General features: G+C 34.0%; 1 protein-coding gene across 6 annotated transcripts in view; it reads right to left on the minus strand.

The window, feature by feature from the left end:
• ATG4C (autophagy related 4C cysteine peptidase) overlaps nt 1–19,971 on the minus strand; it is a 104,580-nt gene that overhangs the window by 76,354 nt on the left and 8,255 nt on the right. For 5 of the 6 annotated variants that reach the window (XM_081308494.1, XM_081308495.1, XM_081308491.1 and 2 more), the window contains exons 2-3: nt 15,688–15,779; nt 1,450–1,587 (exon numbers count right to left, since the gene is read on the minus strand). In XM_081308494.1, coding sequence (XP_081164620.1) covers nt 1,450–1,525 — 76 coding nt within the window. In that variant the 5' untranslated portion in view covers nt 1,526–1,587; nt 15,688–15,779. Of the gene's footprint in view, nt 1–1,449; nt 1,588–15,687; nt 15,780–18,065; nt 18,095–19,971 lie in introns of all 6 variants that reach the window. The other variant, XM_081308492.1, reaches the window with a different exon arrangement.

Below are 19,971 nucleotides of genomic sequence, written 5' to 3' on the forward strand. Positions count from 1 at the left end.
ACAATAAAACATTAATGAGTTTCATATAAAAAATGAAGTATTAATACATACATATTATAATACAGATGAACTTTGAAAATATTATTCAAAGTGACAATAGCCAGATACAAAAGGTAACAAGCTATATGATTCCATTTACATGATATATTCAGAACAGTCAAATTCATGGAGTCAGAAAGTACACTTTTTAAATTGATATATTAAAAATATGAACTAGGGCTGAGGGAACAGCTCAGTGGTAGAATGCATTTAGCACATGCAAGGCCCTAAGTTTAATCTCCAACACCACAAAAAATAAATAAAAATTAAAATTGTACACTATAAAAGGGTATATTTTTAGTATGTAAAATACTTTTATTTTTAAAAAATCGATGTTCAAAATTTTCAAAATGCAATATCATGTTGTTGCCAAATTATATCTATACATATATAGCTAGCTGATCACTTCCAGTAGACCAGAAGCCAAATGCCAGTTATGTTTTATCTGTATTTATATTATAAAGGCCTTTTATTGAATTCTGTTATCATTCCTGGTTTTTAAAATTTTTTTTTAGTTGTACATGGACACAATATCTTTATTTTTACTTTAATGTGGTGCTAAAGATCAAACCCAATGTCTCATGCATACAAGGCAAGTGCTCTACCACTGAGCTACAACCTCAGCCCCATCATTCCTGTTTCAAAGATAAATTTAAAGAATTTTGTTATCATTACTGTTTTTTTCTTCCTGTAGAAACTAGTTCTGCCTGAGTACTTCTCTATCTTTGAGGGCTTCTTCATCTCTAATTTGTATCTAACCTGAGGTAGATTTCAATAATAACCACATTAGTGGCTCAGGAGACTAAGGCAGGAGTATCATGAGTTCAAAGCCAATCTTGGCAACTTATGGAGGCCCTAAACAACTCATCGAGACCCTGTCTCTAAATAAAATATTTTTTAAAAGAACTGGGGAAATGGCTTATTGGTAAAAAGTACCCCAGGATTTAATCCCTGGTACCAAAAAAATATTACCCCTATTGAATTTGTTTGCCAAGAGTAACCAGTTTGAAAATAGTACCTAGAGAGTACATTTGAAGAAAAAATTCAGCAGTATCAGTGTACGAACCTGATACTACTGTATGTTCAGAAGTAAACTTTGGTTAACTTCCTGGTTCAGAGATGAGGCTGCCTGAAGCTGAATCTAAAGAAGTGAAGTATTATCACCTGAATAAATTATTTCTGCCATGGGATGTTAAAAAGTACACATCCATGAGGATATCAATAAACTCAAAATAGGGAGGGAAAAAAGGACTGCACAGTATGTGTGAGTTTCTAAGCAATGTTCATAATGACATTTAGCTCTTTCTTCAGGAGATTCTTATCTACATTCCTTACAAAAATTAAGGAAAAAAGATATATATCTTCAAATACTCCCCTGGATTTATATAATTCATAAGTCATAATACTTACTATATTTCATGTTGTTCCATGCTGATATAAATTTAGTTTTTAGCTTGTCAACTTCATCTGTTCCCGTGGCCTCCATATTCAAATTCTAAGAAAAAGCCATTACTTGGTTGCATTCTTCTGTACAGTTTAATCTTCTGACTTAAAGGAAAAAAGTTAAAGAAAAATAAGTATACATATTATATGGTGCCATTCTGCTAAAGTTACTTAAGTGATTAAATATAATCTGAAGTAAAAGGAGCAAATCAATTTCTCATTTTACAGACAAAAATAGAAAATCAAATTCTCATTTACAGACAAAAATCTTATAAAATATGATATTCCATAAATATTTAACTATATGAAACATTCAATACCAAATATGTAACAATAAAATTATCACACAAAAACGAATACTCATATTGAATATAATAAAAATTACCTTAGTAACATAGCTCAGCTTTTATGCTTATAAGAACACCCAAGATTTATTTTATTTGTTATTAGAGAAGGTGATTTGAAATCTTATAAAATGTTGACTTCCATTAATATTAAGTTGCTACTTTCATATAAAGTTTAATTATTTTGTATCTTAAATTATGACATTTAATTTCTTCCTATTTTAATACCAAGTACCGAAGCTTTTTAAAAAATAAAATAGTATGGCTTAAATTTACAAAAGAAAATGTTTTCTTACTTTAAAATAAGAATAAACATAGTTCATAAGTATGTGTTTCATAATGTTGTCTAGGGGGAAATTGAGTTGTGAGATACAATCTGAATGAGGAACAAATTATAACTGAAAATGCTTGTGTTTATTTGCAATAATTCACAGTGTACTTTTCAAGAGATGAATGTTGCACAGAACATTACTCTTTTAGGGTTATAAACATCTACTCAAAAATATTGATACATCCATTTTTCTAACAATAGGCATTGTGTTTTATAATATGCATTAAAAGCTACTAATCATAAATTATGTCTAAGACAGGAGAAAACATGACTTACTGGTAGAATTTAAAAACAAATGTGCTTACAATACACAAACTCCAAAAAAGTGGCACAAGATGCAGAAGCAGGAAGGAACACACCAGGCGTTATAGACCAGGTTAAGAATTTTGTTCTTTATCCTAAGAAACTGGTTTCAAACACAAATATTGGAATTGTTTTGTATTTGTTTTACTCAACAAACAGCAGCATGGAGAATATTGAAAGATGACAGAAGCAGGGATACCTTCAGCTCATCCTGGGGCCTGATGGATCCCAGCTGGTGGTATTCCACCACCAATCCACGTAAGAAACAAGGGAACAATGGGAAAATGGGAAAGGATGCAGTTTAGGAAGCAGCAGCTGGACTGTTTCTCCACTGGTCCCCCAGAAGCAGTTACAATTTATAGAAATGAAAATCAGGTGATATACATATTTATACAGGTTTAGTTAGGCTGTGCCTATTAGCCAGAGAATATATCAGTAGCACCTGTTTTCATTCTCAACAAGGCAGTTGGTTACATTGATTTGGGGCTAAAACGAGATGTCTGAACTGAAAATCTTAATCTGCAAACTGCTGATGTATAAACAAGAATTAGAGCTATAAATACATTTCTCAAAGACTTTGTCTAGTCCATGTTTACAACCCCAGCACTTAGCAAATTCGTGGTATTTAATGAGAATATTTAAGGCTCTTCATGAAGTAATTCTATCCATACTTCACTTAGCTTCCTCTCTTGCCAATCCCTAACATGTATTGTATACTGAAGCCATTTTTTAAATTAAGTTTCTTAAACTTTTGATATGCTGTTTGCTATCTCTGCAAGTACTGTTCCTTCTACCTCGAATACCTTCCTGCTCACCCTCACTATTTGATCACCTTACATTTATTAAATGAATCACTGATGGGTTGGAGTTTTGTGTGGTTCAGTGGTAAAAGCACTTGCCTAGCATGTGTGAGGCACTGGGTTCATTTCTTAGCACCACACATAAATAAATAAATGTCCATCAACAACTAAAAAATATATTTTAAAAAATGAATCAGTGAACTGATAAATTAATGAAATATAAATATATTGCTAGTTGCACTCTCACCAGAATTAGAATGAATTTTAACTTACAATTAAAAGAAAATTTCCCTCAAAGAAACTGTTCACATATTTAGCAAAATATATAAAAGCAAAGAGAAGCTTCTTGTGTGCATTACATAAAGTGCATCCTCATGATGGATTACATAGCCTTTAAAAATGTCTCCAAAGAGTTTGTGAAAGTGGAGAAACACTGTCAGACCACTCAGGCAGGGGTGGGATAGATGGCAGGTTCAAAAGAAGTTCATCAAAATGTTAACAGTTTCTCTGTGTGGTTACTTTTATATCATCATTGTCCATATTTTCCAAATCTTATGTAAAGAAAATGTATTAGTTTTAGAATTTAGAAGATTATATTTTTTAAAGTCACCAACCTTGAATCCTCTAAATCCAAATATTTTAATTAAGAAAAGGTGCACACGTGTATTTTTTTTTTTTCCTAAGTCAGAAAGAAAGTAGGCTACAGGAAAGACTGGTTTCACCAATTCCTAACACTATTCTGGATGGTCCTTAGCAGGAATAAAGAAGTCAAAATGCACTGATTCAAAATGCACTGATTCTGACTCTCTAATTAAATAATTTATCAAAGTCTTCTTTCCAACTACAAATATTTGGCACACTAACCAAAGTCTCAAGTGTAAGGATATTGTATTTCATCAACAGTGCTGCTGTGACACTTCCAGAATGGTGCCATGTAAAACCAATGAGCTCACCCCTAAATCCACTGTAGCTGTACTACTCATGACCTCCCTTGAAATTTCTCTAGCTTGGCCACTATGATGCCATAATCGTCCCACTTTTTTTTTTTTTTTTTAGTTGTTGATGGACCTTTATTTATATGTAGTTCTGAGAATCGAACCCAGTATCTCACACATATGAGGCAAGTGCTCTACCACTGAACTACAACCTCAGCCCCCATCTGACAATTCCTGTTAGGCTTCTTCATTAACTTCTATTCTCCATTTCTAAATGCATTATATTTACTTACATCTGCTACTAAACAGAGTTTTGGGCAGAACCCAAGACAACAGTTCCTAAAGACTGTCCAATAGTTCTACCCTCTTTGCTTTCCTTTTCCATCAGTATTTCCACTCATATTTCTTTGGCTGTGGTCAATCTTTCCTTGAGCTCTTTGACTACAGACCTAATTCTAAAATCCACTTCTCTGCTAGTTTTACACTTGTATGTCTCAGGAATGCATCAAGTTGAACACGTCAAAATAAGTAAGCAAATTCATAAGCTTCCTTGTAAAACCGGCTTCTTGTCTTATTCAGTTTCTGTAAATAGCATCAACTTCCCAACAGACTCAGATTGGGGTCATCTCATACTCCTTGCATTCTCTTAACCCTTTACATCCTCTTTACATCCAACTCCTCCTTTTATTTTTTAAAATTTACAATGTCTGTAAAATCTGTTCATTTTCTCTACCACTCCTTAAATACCTCATTATTTCTTAGTCATTTCTGTCTAAATGACCTCCTCATTTTATTGTTGTCCCTCTACTCTACCATCCAATTGCCCTAAAGCATGCCTCTTTCACTGATTCCCTTTCGAATACAGAATAAAGTCTAAATCCCTGGTATTTAAATATAATACTTGCTTACTCAATAATTCTAGTGTTATCTGCAGTTAGTATTCTTCATATAACCCAGACTTAGCTTTGTGAGATATTGCTGGGACACAGACTCCCCTACCCAAATATTAAAAAAAAAAAAAAAAAAGTCAAGATGCCCTAAAGGGGTTAGAGGAAATGAAGATGGTGAGTAATCAGGCATTTTGCATAGGGAAAGCCTGCATCTTAGATAATGACTCCTAAATAAACAAATAAGCAAAGTAAGATGCTATGATACATAAATTAATGAGACAAGTGTGCTAACCTCAATGAATTTAGAGTGGAATAAACTGCTAAATTATTCTTTTATTATTATTTTTAATTGAAACTCCTGCTACTTAGATTAATGACTCAGAATATCTTTATCCCCAAATGTGAAACATTTGAAATGTTTCTGAAACATATCCTTAAGTATTCCATAAGAATACTTTTATTGTCATTGTTATATTGAGTAATTAAGAATAACAAAATTATCAGCATAGGATCAAACTAAAAATAATCTGTTACTATTTTAACAATTAAATATAGTTATTTTTCATATGACTAATATTGAGTTACATTATTTTCTAAAAATTGAAGCCCATTTTATTTCCATAACAAAAATTTAAATGACAATTTCTAAAACTCTTTAATTTCTGAGCAATTGGAGGTTATTTTAAAAAGTGATCCCTAGGGGCTAGGGATGTGGCTCAAATGGTAGCGTGCTTACCTAACATGCATGAGGCACTGGGTTTGATTCTCAGCACCAGATAAAAACAAAATAAAGATATTGTAAAAAAGAAAGAAAGAAAGAAAGATATTGTATCCACCTAAAACTAAAAAAATAAATATTTTTTTAAAAAAAGTGATTCCTAGAACCATGTTGGAAAGTATTAGAAACTGAGAAACTTTATGAAGGAATAAACAAAAATGACTAATCGGAAGATTTGTCTTACTTCATACTAAAACTCATTAAAAAACTACAGTAATCAAACCTTAATACTATTTAAATTTATTATTCCTATTAGCACAGGATGACACCAAATAAAACATAATAGGGAATAAAGAAATAAACCCAAGCACATTTGAGAATTTAAGACCTGACATGGAAGATATTTCACATTAGTGATAAAAGATGAACAACACTAGAATAATAGGCTAGCCAGTTTAAAAATAAAGTTCGGTGACTACCTCACACATTATGAATTCTAAATTAAAAATTTAAATACAAATGCAAACACAGAGAATATATGCGCATACTTCAAGGAAATAACAGATTAAAAATTTTTAAACAACCTTGGAAGAGCAAAGGCAGTTCTAAGCACAGTATACAAAACCAGAAATCAGAAAGGAAAATGCAATTACTAGAAATGAAAACTTCTGTACAGCATGAACAAGGTTGAGTTACAATCCATCACAGAGGAAAAAAAATTTGATACTCATTGAATATTCAAAGTTTTAAAGTCACTAATGTACCAATTATCCATAAAGTCAAAAATGGAAACGGCTATGAAATAAAACCTCTATTCTGACTTTCTTCTTTGTTGTTTTCTTTATTATTTAAATGTTATATTCTCTTTTAAAATAACAAAACTATTAAAAAATAAATTGCTCAAATGAAAAAATTAATACCCAAAATGATAAATGACCACTTAACAAAATAAACAAATTGCTCGACTAAACAATTTATAGTTGGGGTTGGGGTTGTGGCTCAATGGTAGAGTGCTTGCCTAGGATGTGGGGGGTGGGGGGCCCTGGGTTTGATTCTCAACACCACATATGAATAAATAAAATAATGTCCATTTACAACTAAAAAAACATATTTAAAAAAATGTATAGTTAAGGCATTCTATTACAAAATTTCTGAACAGTCCATAAGACTGTTTTATTTTTCCTTTTAAGATAACTCTATTTTTATAGTTCTCAAAGACATCAGATTCAGCTATTTAGTTGAGTGGAAACTTAACTTCCTTATTTAATTCCCCAAGGAAGCTTTAGCTAAATAAAATCACTTAGAGAATATTATTTGTTGACTCACAATTTCACTTTAAATTACATGTGGCAAGATTTAGAAAAAGGAAAAAGAATGAATTATTCATAGAATAAGGTTGTGGCTCAGTGGTAGAGTGCTTGCTGAGCATGTATGAGGCTTGGGTTCTATCCTCAACACAATAACAAAAAAAATGAATAAATAAAATGAATATATTACATCTATCTACAAGTATAAATTTTTTTTAAAAAATGAATAATTCAGTCCATTCAGTCTATGAAACATTTTCTGTATATTTGTGTGAGATAAGCCAAGGAAAAAAAACAAATATTTATAATTTAACTGCAAATGAGAAAAAAAAATACACACACAAATGAGAATATCACAGTAAAGTTCAAGATAATAGTCTCAACTCAAAATTCTGAACTATCCTTACCCACAAATCCCTTAAAATTTTCCTAGCTTTTAAAAAATTAAAAGTAAATTAATATTCATTTGTCTAAAGTCAGGCACAGTGGCACACACCTGTAGTTCCAATTACTCTGGAGTCTAGGGCCAGGAATTCAAGAGCAGCCTGGGCAACCTAGTAAGACCATCTCAAATAGAAAATATAAGGTGTTGCTTTGCCATTATCCAGTATATCCCAATCCCTCTAGTACCCAAAACACCTGGTTTGACTGTCCCCATGATCAAATGTTCAAATTGATAATGCCACAATTTCTGGTTTTTTTTTTTTTTCCTATGTAGTGTCATCAGCACCTCAGTCTGGAGATGTATCAAAGTAACATTTTCCACAATTTCCAAATAACTTTTTAGAGGTCTTTATGGTTTACTTTTTATACTTTAGAGATTTACTAAATCTTTTTTCAAGTGGATGTTCTTTACTAATACATACTACAACAAATCTTATCACCTACCATCTCCATATTTTTGTTCATTGTTTAAATTCTCTCAAGTTCTTTTCTAACTACAGAATAATCACATTAAAGAGAAGAAAACTAGGGGCTGTGGCTGTGGCTCAGTGTTCGAGTGCTTGCCTAGCACCTGTGAGGCACTGGATTCGATTCTCAGCACCACAAAAAATAAATAAATAAAGTCATTTGTGTCCATCTACAACTTAAAATTTTTTTTTAAAAGTTTCTTTTTTTCTTTAAAGAGGAGAAAACTCTTATAATTCTATCTCAGTAAACAAATTAAAAACCAAGATAAGGTTTATTCATACACTTAACTGTTAATGATGTACAGGAGCAGAATGATGACTAAGCAGAGTTTTTTTGGAAAGCAAAATATCAACACTTGATGTGTAAATCATCAGTTGAGACCCAGATGTTCTTTTCAAAGTTATTTTTTTTTAACCACAACTACGTATTAGAGTTGACAAATTATAAACTAATAAGTGAGACTACCAGAGAGCCGAGATCCAGCCCAGACTGCCCACACTGGCCTGCCAGGGATCCAGACTCTCAATAGGCCAGGTCCACCCTGGCAGGCCAGTGTGGGCAGACACCTACCAGAGCCTACCCTCCAGCGCAGGACAGCCTCTTGCGACCAGCAGACAACCACAGGAGGTCAAGCCCAGCAGCCCGGATTCACCCACACCAGCCTATGCAGGTCCCAGGCTCACAGCAGGCCCAGTCCACCCCTCCCCTGGATTGGGGCAGACACCCTTCAGAGCCTAGCCTCTGGCACAGGACTGCCCCTTCAGACCAGCAGACTACCACATGAGAGGTCAAGCACTGTGGCCCAAATCAACTCACACCAACTTGCACAGGACCCAGATCCATGATGCAGTAGCATTCACTGAGGGACACCAGCAGGGTCTGGAAACCCAATACCAAGGTGAGGTACAGGCAATCTGCACAGGTACTATAAGAATATAGGGAAGGAAACCGTAATATCTCAGATCCACACTGCAAGAAAGGAAGATACATAGACAACATGAAAAAACAAGGGAGGAAAATGCTCCAAACAAACCAGAACACTATAATAACAGAACCTATGGAAAACAAAGTTGATGAAAAGTCAGAGAAGGACTTCAGAAGGTTCATAATTAACATGATCTGTGAATTAAAGAATGATCTAAATGAGCAAATACAGGCAAAATTGATCACTCCAACAATGAGATAAGAGAGCAAATACAGGTAGCAAAAGATTACTTCAAGAGATAGAGACTCTGAAAAAAAAAATCAGAAATCCTTAAAATGAAGGATACAATAAATCAAATAAAAAACTCAATAGAAAGCATAACCAACAGACTAGATCACTTGGAAGACAGAACCGTCAGATAATGAAGACAAAGTATTACAATCTGGAAAATAAAGTTGAACACACAGTGAAGATAGTTAGAAACCATGAACAGAACATCCAAGAATGATGGAACAGCATCAAAAGACCAAATCTAAGAGTTATTGGGATAGAGGAAGGCACAGAGTTTCAAACCAAAGGAATGCACAATCTCTTCAATGAGATAATATCAGAAATTTTCCCAAGCATGAAGAACGAATTGGAAAACCAAATACAAGAGGCTTACAGGACACCAAATGTACAAAATTACAACAGATCTACACCAAGGCAAATTATAATGAAAACACCTAGCATACAGAATGAGGTTAGAATCTTAAAAGCTGCAAGAGAGAAGAATCAGATCACATATAGGAGGAGACCAATTCGTATCTCAGCAGATTATTCAACCCAGACCCTCAAAGCCAAGAGATTGTGGAACAACACATACGAAGCTCTGAAAAAAAAAAATGGATGCAACCAAGAATCTTATATCCAGCAAAACTAAGCTTTAGAATTGATGATGAAATAAAAATCTTCCATGAAAAACAAAAGTTACAAGAACTTACAACTAAAAAGCCTGCACTACGCAACATCCTCAGCAAAATATTCCAAGAAGAGGAAATGAAAAACAATGATGAAGGGGCTGGGGATGTGGCTCAAGCGGTAGCGCGCTCACCTGGCATGCGTGCGGCCCAGGTTCGATCCTCAGCACCACATACAAGCAAAGATGTTGTGTCTGTCAAAAAACTGAAAAATAAATATTAAAAAATTCTCTCTCTCACTCTCTTTAAAAAAAAAAATTAAAAAAAAACAATGATGAAAATCAGCAGAGGGAGGGATTACACTAAAGGAAATTCTAATCAGAGGAGAAACCAAGTCATGTTAAATACCACAAATAAACAAAAATGGCTGGGAATACAAATCATGTCTCAATAATAACCCTGAATATTAATGGCCTAAACTCACCAATCAAAAGACATAGACTAACAGATTGGGTCAAAAAAAAAAAAAAAAAAAGACACAACAATATGCTGCCTCCAAGAGACTCATCTCATAGGAAAAGACATCTACAGACTGAAGGTGAAGGGTTAGGAAAAATCCAACCCACTAACGTGGACTTCGAAGCAAGCAGGTAGTATCCATCCTCATATCAAATAAAGTAGACTTCAAACTAAAGTCAATCAAAAAGGATAAAGAAGGACATTACAAACTGCTCAAGGGAACCATACACCAACAAGACTGAACAGTTACAAATATATATACCCCCAAACAATGCAGCAGCTATGTTCATCAAACAAACTCTTCTCAAGTTCAAGAGTCAAATAGACCACAACACAATAATTTTGAGTGACTTTAACACACCTCTTTCATCACTAGATAGATCTTCCAAACAAAAGCTCACCAAAGAAACTATAGAACTCAATAATACAATCAATACCTTAGACTTAACTGACATATACAGAATATTCCAACCTTCAATTAGAGAATATTCTTTGTTCTCAGCAGCACATAGACCATATACTATGCCACAAAGTAACTCTTAGAAAATATAAAAAAGTAGAGATACTACCCTGCATTCTATCAGATCATAATGGAATGAAATTAGAATCAATGATAAAATAAGAAATAAAATCCACTCCAATAGCTGGAGACTAAATAATATGCTACTGAATGAACAATGGGTTACAGAAGACATCAAGGAGGAGATTAAAAAGTTTTTAGAGGTGAATGAGAACACAGACACAACATATCAAAATCTCTGGGAAACTATGAAGGCAGTTCTTTTTTTTTTTTTTTTTTTTTTAGAGAGAGTGAGAGAGGAGAGAGAGAGAGAGAATTTTTTTTTAATATTTATTTTTTAGTTCTCGGCGGACACGGCATCTTTGTTGGTATGTGGTGCTGAGGATCGAACCCGGGCCGCACGCATGCCAGGCGAGCGCGCTACCGCTTGAGCCACATCCCCAGCCCCTATGAAGGCAGTTCTAAGAGGAAAGTTCATTGCATGGAATTCATTCCTTAAAAGAAGAAAAAGTCAACAAATAAATGACTTAACACTACATCTCAAAGCCCTAGAAAAATAAGAACAAATCAATACCAAAAGCAGCAGAAGACAGGAAATAATTAAAATCAGAGCTGAAATCAATGAAATAGAAACAAAAGAAACAACTGAAAATATTGACAGAACAAAAAGTTGGTTCTTTGAAAAAAATAAATAAAATTGACAAACCCTTAGCCAAGCTAATAAAGAGAAGAAGAGAGAAAACTCAAATCACTAACCTACATGATGAAAAAGCAAATATCACAACTGACACTACAGAAATGCAGAAGTTAATTAGAAATTATTTTGAAAACCTGTACTCCAAAAAAATAGAAAATATCAAAGGCATCAACAAATTTCTAGAGTCATATAATTTGCCCAAATTGAATCAGAATGATATATACAATGTAAACAGCTCAATTTCAAGTGATGAAATAGCTGATGCCATCAAAAGTCTATCAATCAAGAAAAGCCCAGGACCAGATGAATACAGAGCGGAGTTCTACAAGACCTTTAAAGAAGATCAAATACCAATACTCTCCAATCTATTTCAGGAAATAGAAGAAGAGGCAGCACTTCCAAACTCATTCTATGAGGCCAATATTACCCTGATTCCAAAACCAGGCAAAGACACATCAAAAAATAAAACTTCAGACCAGTATCTCTAATGAACATAGATGCAAAAATTCTCAATAAAATTCTGGCAAATTGCATACAAAAACATATCAAAAAGATCGTGTACCATGATCAAGTGGGATTCATCCCAGGGATGCAAGGTTGGTTCAAGATACGAAAACCAATAAATGTAAGTCATCACATCAATAGACTTAAAGATTAGTCTATTGACTTATCATATGATCACATAAGTATATGATCATATGATCATCTCAATAGACACAGAAATAAGTATTTGAAAAAAATACAGCACCCCTTTATGTTCCAAACACTAGAAAAACTTGGGATAATAGGAACATGTCTCAACATCATAAAGACACTCTATGCTAAGTCCTAGGCCAGAATAGCTAAAGCAATCATTCTAAATGGAGAAAAATTGAAGGCATTCCCTCTAAAAACTGGAACAAGACAGGGATGCCCCCTTTCACCACTTCTATTTAACATAGTTCTTAAAACACTGACCATAGCAATCAGATAGATAAAAGAAATTAAAGGGATACACATAGGAAAAGAAGAACTCAAATTGACACTATTTGCTGATGATATGATACTATACCTAGAAGACCCTAAAAGTTCCACCAGAAAACTTCTAGAACTAGTAAATGAATTCAGCAAAGTAGCAGGATATAAAATCAACACCCATCAATCAAAGGTATTTCTGTATATCAGTGATAAATCCTCAGAAAGGGAAATGAGGTAAACTACCCATTCTCAATAGCCTCAAAAAAAAAATAATAAAATACTTGGGAATCAAAAAAAGAGGTGAAAGATCTATATAATGAAAATTACAGAACCCTAAAGAAAGAAATCAAAGAAAACCTTAGAATACAGAAAGATCTACCTTGCTCTTGGATAGGGAAAATTTATATTATCAAAATGGCCATACTTCCAAAAACAATATACAGATTTAATGCAATTCTAATCAAAATCCCAATGACATTCCTCATAGAAATAGAAAAAGCAATCATCATGAAATTCGTCTGGAAAAATAAGAGACCCAGAATAGCTAAAGCAATCCTCAGGAGGAAGCATGAAGCAGGTAGCATTGCTATACCAGACCTTAAACTAGAAATACCGAGCAATAGTAACAAAACGGCATGGTATTGGCACCAAAAAAGACTGGTAGACCAATGGTATGAAATAGAGGACACAGAGACTAACCCACAAAATTATAATTATCTTATTTTAGACAAAGGTGCCAAGAACATGCATTGGAGAAAGACAGCCTCTTCAACAAATGGTGCTGGGAAAACTGAAAATCCATATGCAACAAAATGAGATTAAACCCCTCTCTCTCACCATGCACAAAACTTAACTCAAAATGGATCAAGGACTTAGGAATAAAACCAGAGATCCTGCATTAACAGAAGAAAAAGCAGGCCCTAATCTCCTTCATGTGGGATTAGGCCCCAACTTCCTTAATAAGACTCCTTTGGTGCAATAATTAAAATCAAGAATCAATAAATGGGATGGACTCAAACTAAAGTTTCTTCTCAGCAAAAGAAACAATCTGTGAGGTGAATAGAGAGCCTACATCTTGGGAGAAAATCTTTACCCCTCACACATCAGAAAGAGTACTAATCACTAGGGTATATACAGAACTCAAAAAGCTAAACACCAAAAAAATAATAATAATAATAACCTAATCACTATAATGGGCCAAGGATCTGAACAGACTCTTCTCAGAAGATGATACACAATCAATCAACAAATATATGAAAAAATATTCATCATCTCTAGCAATAAGAGAAATGCAAATCAAAACCACTCTTATGATTTCATCTCACTCCAGTCAGAATGGCAGGTATGACGCATACAATCAACAATAAGTGTTATCGGGGATGTAGGGAAAAAGGTACACTCATACATTGCTGGTGGGACTGCAAATTGGTACAGCCAATATGGAAAGCAGTATGGAGATTTTTTGGAAAAATGGGAATGGAACCACCATTTGACCCAGCTATCCCTCTCCCTCAATCTATACACAAAGGACTTAAAAACAGCATACTACAGGGACACAGCACATTCAATGTTTATAAGCAGCACAATTCACTATAGCTAAACTGTGGAACCAACCTAGATGCCCTTCAATAGATGAATGGATAAAAAAAAAATGTGGCATATATACACAATGGAATATTACTCAGCAATAAAAGAGAATTAAAATCATGGCATTTGCAGGTAAATGGATGGAGTTAGAGAAGATAATGCTAAGTGAAGTTAGCCAATCCCAAAAATCCAAATGCTGAATGTTTTCTTTGATATAAGGAGGCTGATTCATAGTGGGATAGAAAGAGGGAGCATGGGAGGAATAGACGAACTCTATAGATGAACTCTAGATAGGGCAGAGGGATAGAAGGGGAAGGGAGAGGACATGGGGTTATAAATGATGGTGGAATGTGATGATCATTATTATCCAAAGTACACGTATGAAGACATGAGTTGGTGTAAATATACTTTGTATACAATCAGAAATAGAAAAATTGTGCTGTATATGTGCAATAAGAATTATAATGCATTCTGCTATCATATATAATTTTTTTAAAATACAAAATTAAAAAACTAATAAATGTAAATCAATGAAAGGACAAATTAGTGTCCTTTCAGGGCAGATGAAGATAATCAGCCTCTCCCATGTGGCAACAGATAGAAATATTTTATTCACTTGAGGATTTAAAGCCACCGCTCCTGGCAGAACCTTACAGAGTGATTAAGCAGAAAGCATCTTCGTCACATTGTGCCATGGATAAAAATGCTGCAGGAGGGGGGAACTGGGAATATAGCTCAGTTGGCAGAGTGCCTGCCTCGCATGGATTCAATCCCCAGCACCACCACCAAAAATAAAATACTGCAAACTTCCAGTATCTGTGTATGCCAGTCATCTTCCTCAAATAGTATTTCTGTAGTAAGATGAACTATAGATATGATTTTGAATTGTTGATATGCTTTTAGCTATACCATCAAATAAAATGAAATGTGAGGTCTGCTCTAAGTTTTTCATCTACTATAACCTTTTCTACCTGTTTTTATTTTTTAACAACAAGTATCAATTGTTTATTAGCTGTCGTCTTTGCTCTAATTTCTTCTCTCCATCTCAGTTTGTTACTTACAGGAACATGAATACTGTCCCCACTTCTATTCCCCTTTATCTCCATGCACTAAACTCATACTCTAAAAAATGTTCAGTTTGTTAAATCCACCTGAAAAGACTCCTAAAGACCCAGCATACATAGCAAAAAAAAAAAAGCAGTGGAGAAGGGACACAAATATGAGAATAGGAAAGCAATGGTAATAATTATGTGGACTGTCTCTTTTTAGAGCTAAGAGGAAACAGGTGGCAGTAAAAGATGAAGACAAAAGATTCAGAAGAACAACAACAACACAATAAAGGCAAAACATGCAAGTTCAGAAAAAAGGTTTTAAAAAGAAGAACAAAGGGCTGAGAGCAAAGAGAATAATAAGATAGTCCCAAGAATACATCTTATAAACATTCTTAGGGCATCTCAGGATCATATCCACCAGTTAAAAATATTATATCAATGCATAGTTACTTTATAAAGATGACCTAAATAAAATGTAAAATTTAAGTACTGAGAAGACACACACTTACCATCACACTTGACTTGTAGCAAACAACCTGGACCTGTGCTTTGTTGCATGTTCCATGTTCACAGGCTGCACACAGTCATCACCATAACCAATCTAAATGGGATATAAGGAGTTGAAATGACCTCAACCATTTACTTGAAGATGGCAATAAGAATTATTAATGATATCTAGACTGTCCAAAGACAATATTGTCTTAAGCTTTCTTTATCTTATCTCTAAGAAGAACATAATGTTTACTATCATTTGGTAAATAAATACTAATTATGTCAGGATCTTAGTAACTTCTGATGATTTCTAGGTATCTATGAATATTTGGAGACTTCACACTTTAAAATGCAACTTTTCAAGCTGTTAAATATGCAGTCTAAAGATAAGATGTAACACAGGAAATCAAACCACTTAATCAATAAAATATAATTAACAGATGAAGGATGTCAGAATCTCTGAAATGAAAGGAAACTTATAAAGCATCTAATAGCTAGTATTAACAGTAGTTCTTGACCATCAGTCCCATATAATACACTTCAATCTATCAGAGCTTAGATTGAGAGGAGTAGTAAAGTGGGTAAATTAAAAAGATTGAAAAAAAATCACTCTCAGCCCAAGAAATCTGATTTGTTCTCTGGTTCAGATTCACTAATCACTACCCATAGTTAACACATAGTAATGAGACCTTTGCAGCATCCTCACCAACAGTAGTACCTCAGCCTATGACTAAACACTTCTAGAATAAGGAGGAGCTTACTACCTAATGAGTACTGTACTAAACTGAATATGCAGTTTTAAATGTAAAAGCCTGATAATGTTTTAAACTGTTTATTCTCTACTGATATAACTGTTCTATAGTTTTCACATTAACTATCTGATACCTACTAGTTTTAAACAACTACATTTGCTAGAAAGATGTTACATGGAACTAAAATTCTCCCTATACATTCCACCAAGTAGTCAGAAATTAATCCTTATTCCATTTAACAGCCCAGCTGATATTTTAAAACATACTTCCTAATACCCCTCCTTTCCAGTCTTCTCTTTTCCATATCAAAAATCCTCAATTCCTTCAGTTAGCCAGAAGACTATAAAAAGAGGGTAATAAGGACTCAGTCAGGGTACCATAAGGGGACATACAGGTAACACATTGAAATGGTAGAACTAGCAATGTCACACAACTATATGAATGCATATGCTCACACACAAGAAAAGAGACCTCAAGTCTGAGGTCTAGGAGGACAATGGTTCCATCCTCAAAAACAGGGAATGCAGATGGAGAAGACTAAAGTTAAGATGGGGAATTCAGTTTAAGACACTGATTTAGAAGTTGGTAACAAGTAAACATGATTATGATCTTTCCCAAATCCACTCCATTAGTTACTCTTGCCAAGACAAAGGTACATCCATGTTACTGAAGCTAATAACACTACATCACATTTAAACATAAAATACCACATTTATTTGTCAAATATTTGAGTAGCTACTTCTACAAGGTACTAAGGGAGATAAAATAATCACTAAGGGAGATAAAACTTACTTCCTAACCTCATTAACCTTCCATTCTAATAAGCAAGATGTTAATAACTACCATAACATAGCTGGATGTGGTTATATCTCACAATAGAGATACAAAGTAATACAAAAGAGAAATATTCCACCATCCAATGAGAATATTCACGGACAAATCACAGGGCAATATCACAGGGTAAATAATCACAAATGGCTTTCTTCAATACAAGGAACAAGGACATGCTAATAACAAATCTTTCTATTCTGAAAATAAATACAGGAAAACACTAGACAGATTAGTTAGGAATAAGTTGAAGTATTCTCAACAATTATGTCTATTGTTAAAGATTACTGCTGAATTGTATCATCAGTCAATAAAAGACCATTGTTTAAAATGTTCACAAACACAATTGTTTGGGCTTACAAATCCAATTGTTTGATGTCACTTGTCATTCCTAATTTTAAATAATATATCAACTGGAAAATGGAGCCACAAGTTTAAATCTTTATGAAGGTTAAAGTTGCATATTCTTCAGATGATATAAATATTCCAGAGTTTCTGTAACTATACATTATTATACAGTTTTAAATTGTTATGTTTACTTTAGTACTTTTACAAACAACTGATTTTACAAAGTTTAAGAGTAGTTTAGTAAAAACTTAACTACATTTTAAATTGATAACATAATCCCAGAAAAAAATAATTCAATTAATTTTGAGCACCTACTATATATACCTTTAGAGGGATATATTCCAAGGACAAAAAATTCTAAGGGCAAAGAAATCTTTACTTGGTGGGTTTGTTGTTGAAGGAAGTAATGATTTAGTAATTACAAAACTATTTTATGTGATTATAGGATAAATTAAGTGCTTACATACATTGATATTATTGAGAATCCAAGTTCTTCCTGTGAGAAAAGGGAGATACCAATATGAATTAGTGCTGAATTTTTGTGTGTCTGTCCATTTAAAGGGTTGAGAAGCAATGACACCCCGTAGCAATGAGCATATTCAATGCCCAGATTTGGGGTCTTAAGCATCATTTTGCACTAAAATGAACTCAGACTCAATCATAAAACGGATGATTCCAGATCTCAAGTAGGTAACATACAGAAGAGCCTGGAACATCATAGGGTACAAAAGAGGAAAAAAAAATGCTTACATATAAATGTGGACACATCCAAAAGCCATAGAAACCAGTGTGAAGGGACTGCAATTGACCAAACTTGGGAAATCACCATTTGGCAAGTACCAATGCAATGACTGATCCAAGCAAGGATTATCACTGGCTAAAACCACTAGGTTAAAAAAAACAACAACAATAACTCTGGAAAACAATACCCACATGATCTCAAAATATCATCCCCACTGACTGATTATTAAAAACAAAAAGGAGGGACAGGGGATGTGGCTCAAGCGGTAATGTGCTCGCCTGGCATGCTCGGGGTGCTGGGTTCGATCCTCAGCACCACATAAAAATAAAATGAAGATGTTGTGTCCACCGAAAACTGAAAAATAAATATTTAAAAAATTCTCTCTCATTCTCTCTCTCTCTCTCTCTCTCTCTCTTTAAAAAAAAGGAAACAAATGATATTTTTAGAATACAGAAATCAGGCTAAACTAACTGATGGACGTTAACATCATCAATGATGGGACAAACTATGTCATGATGAAATGAAAAGTTTGTAACATTACCTAGGTAAGAGAGGGAAAACTATTAACCTGAAACTAATTGTGAAGAAACAGACATATCAATTTTGTGAAGCAGTCTACAAAACAATTCGTCCAGACTCTTAAATAATGTTTTCTTTGTGCATGTGGGTGGGGGGTTGTATTGGGGATTAAATCCAGGACCATTCTACCACTGAGCTACATCCCCAACCCTTTTTTAAAAATTTTTATATTTTGAGACAGGCTAATTTACCCAAGCTGGTCTCAAACTTATAACCCCTCCTGCCTCAGCCTCCAAGTAGCTAGGACAAAGGCATGTGCCACTGTGCCTGACCAATGACAATGTCTTTAAAGAGAAGGAAGAAAGGAAGGAAGGAAAGAAGAGAGGAAGGGGGGAGGGAGAAGATGGAGAATGCTCTAAATAAAAGAAAACAGAGACATGGCAATCAAATATAATTCATGATCTCTGACTGAATGCAGTATATTTTAAATGCATTATTGGGATATTTGAAAAAATCTAATTGTTAACATGTACTTTACATTAGATAATATTATCATATGAAGGTTAAATTATTTGGGTATGCTAAAGGAGTTACTGATGTAGGAGAATGTCCCAGTTCTTAGAAGAAACATGATGAAGTAGTTAGGGGTAAAGTGCCACTATGTCTCTACCTTACTTTCAAACAGTTCAGTGAGAAAAAAGTATATGGGTACATTTAAATACAGACAGCACTTGTGCAACAGCAAGCACAAGCCCAAATGAAGCTAATGAATTTGGTGAAGGATATAAAGTACATATATTTGTAGTACTAACTCTTTCAAACACTTTATTATGAGTTTGAAACTTTCAAAAGAAAAAAAAATTGGAGGAAAAAAGGTGAAAGTTAAGTTGACCTTTAGAACAGTAGATCAGACTTTATAGAGCCTAACCACTTCTTCACCCTACCCAGAAGGGCTAAAAGGAGTATAACATTCAAAAAAGGTATGGCTAAAAATAAAGATAATCATTCTAACAAATAATGAGTAATCGCAAACCAATCCACCACCAGTTTTCTTTTCTTTTCGGTACCAGGGATTGAACTCGGGGGCACTCACGACTGAGCCACATCCCCAA

This window comes from Spermophilus citellus (assembly GCF_964194105.1).
Source record: "Spermophilus citellus genome assembly, chromosome: 9".
NCBI lineage: Eukaryota > Metazoa > Chordata > Mammalia > Rodentia > Sciuridae > Spermophilus > Spermophilus citellus.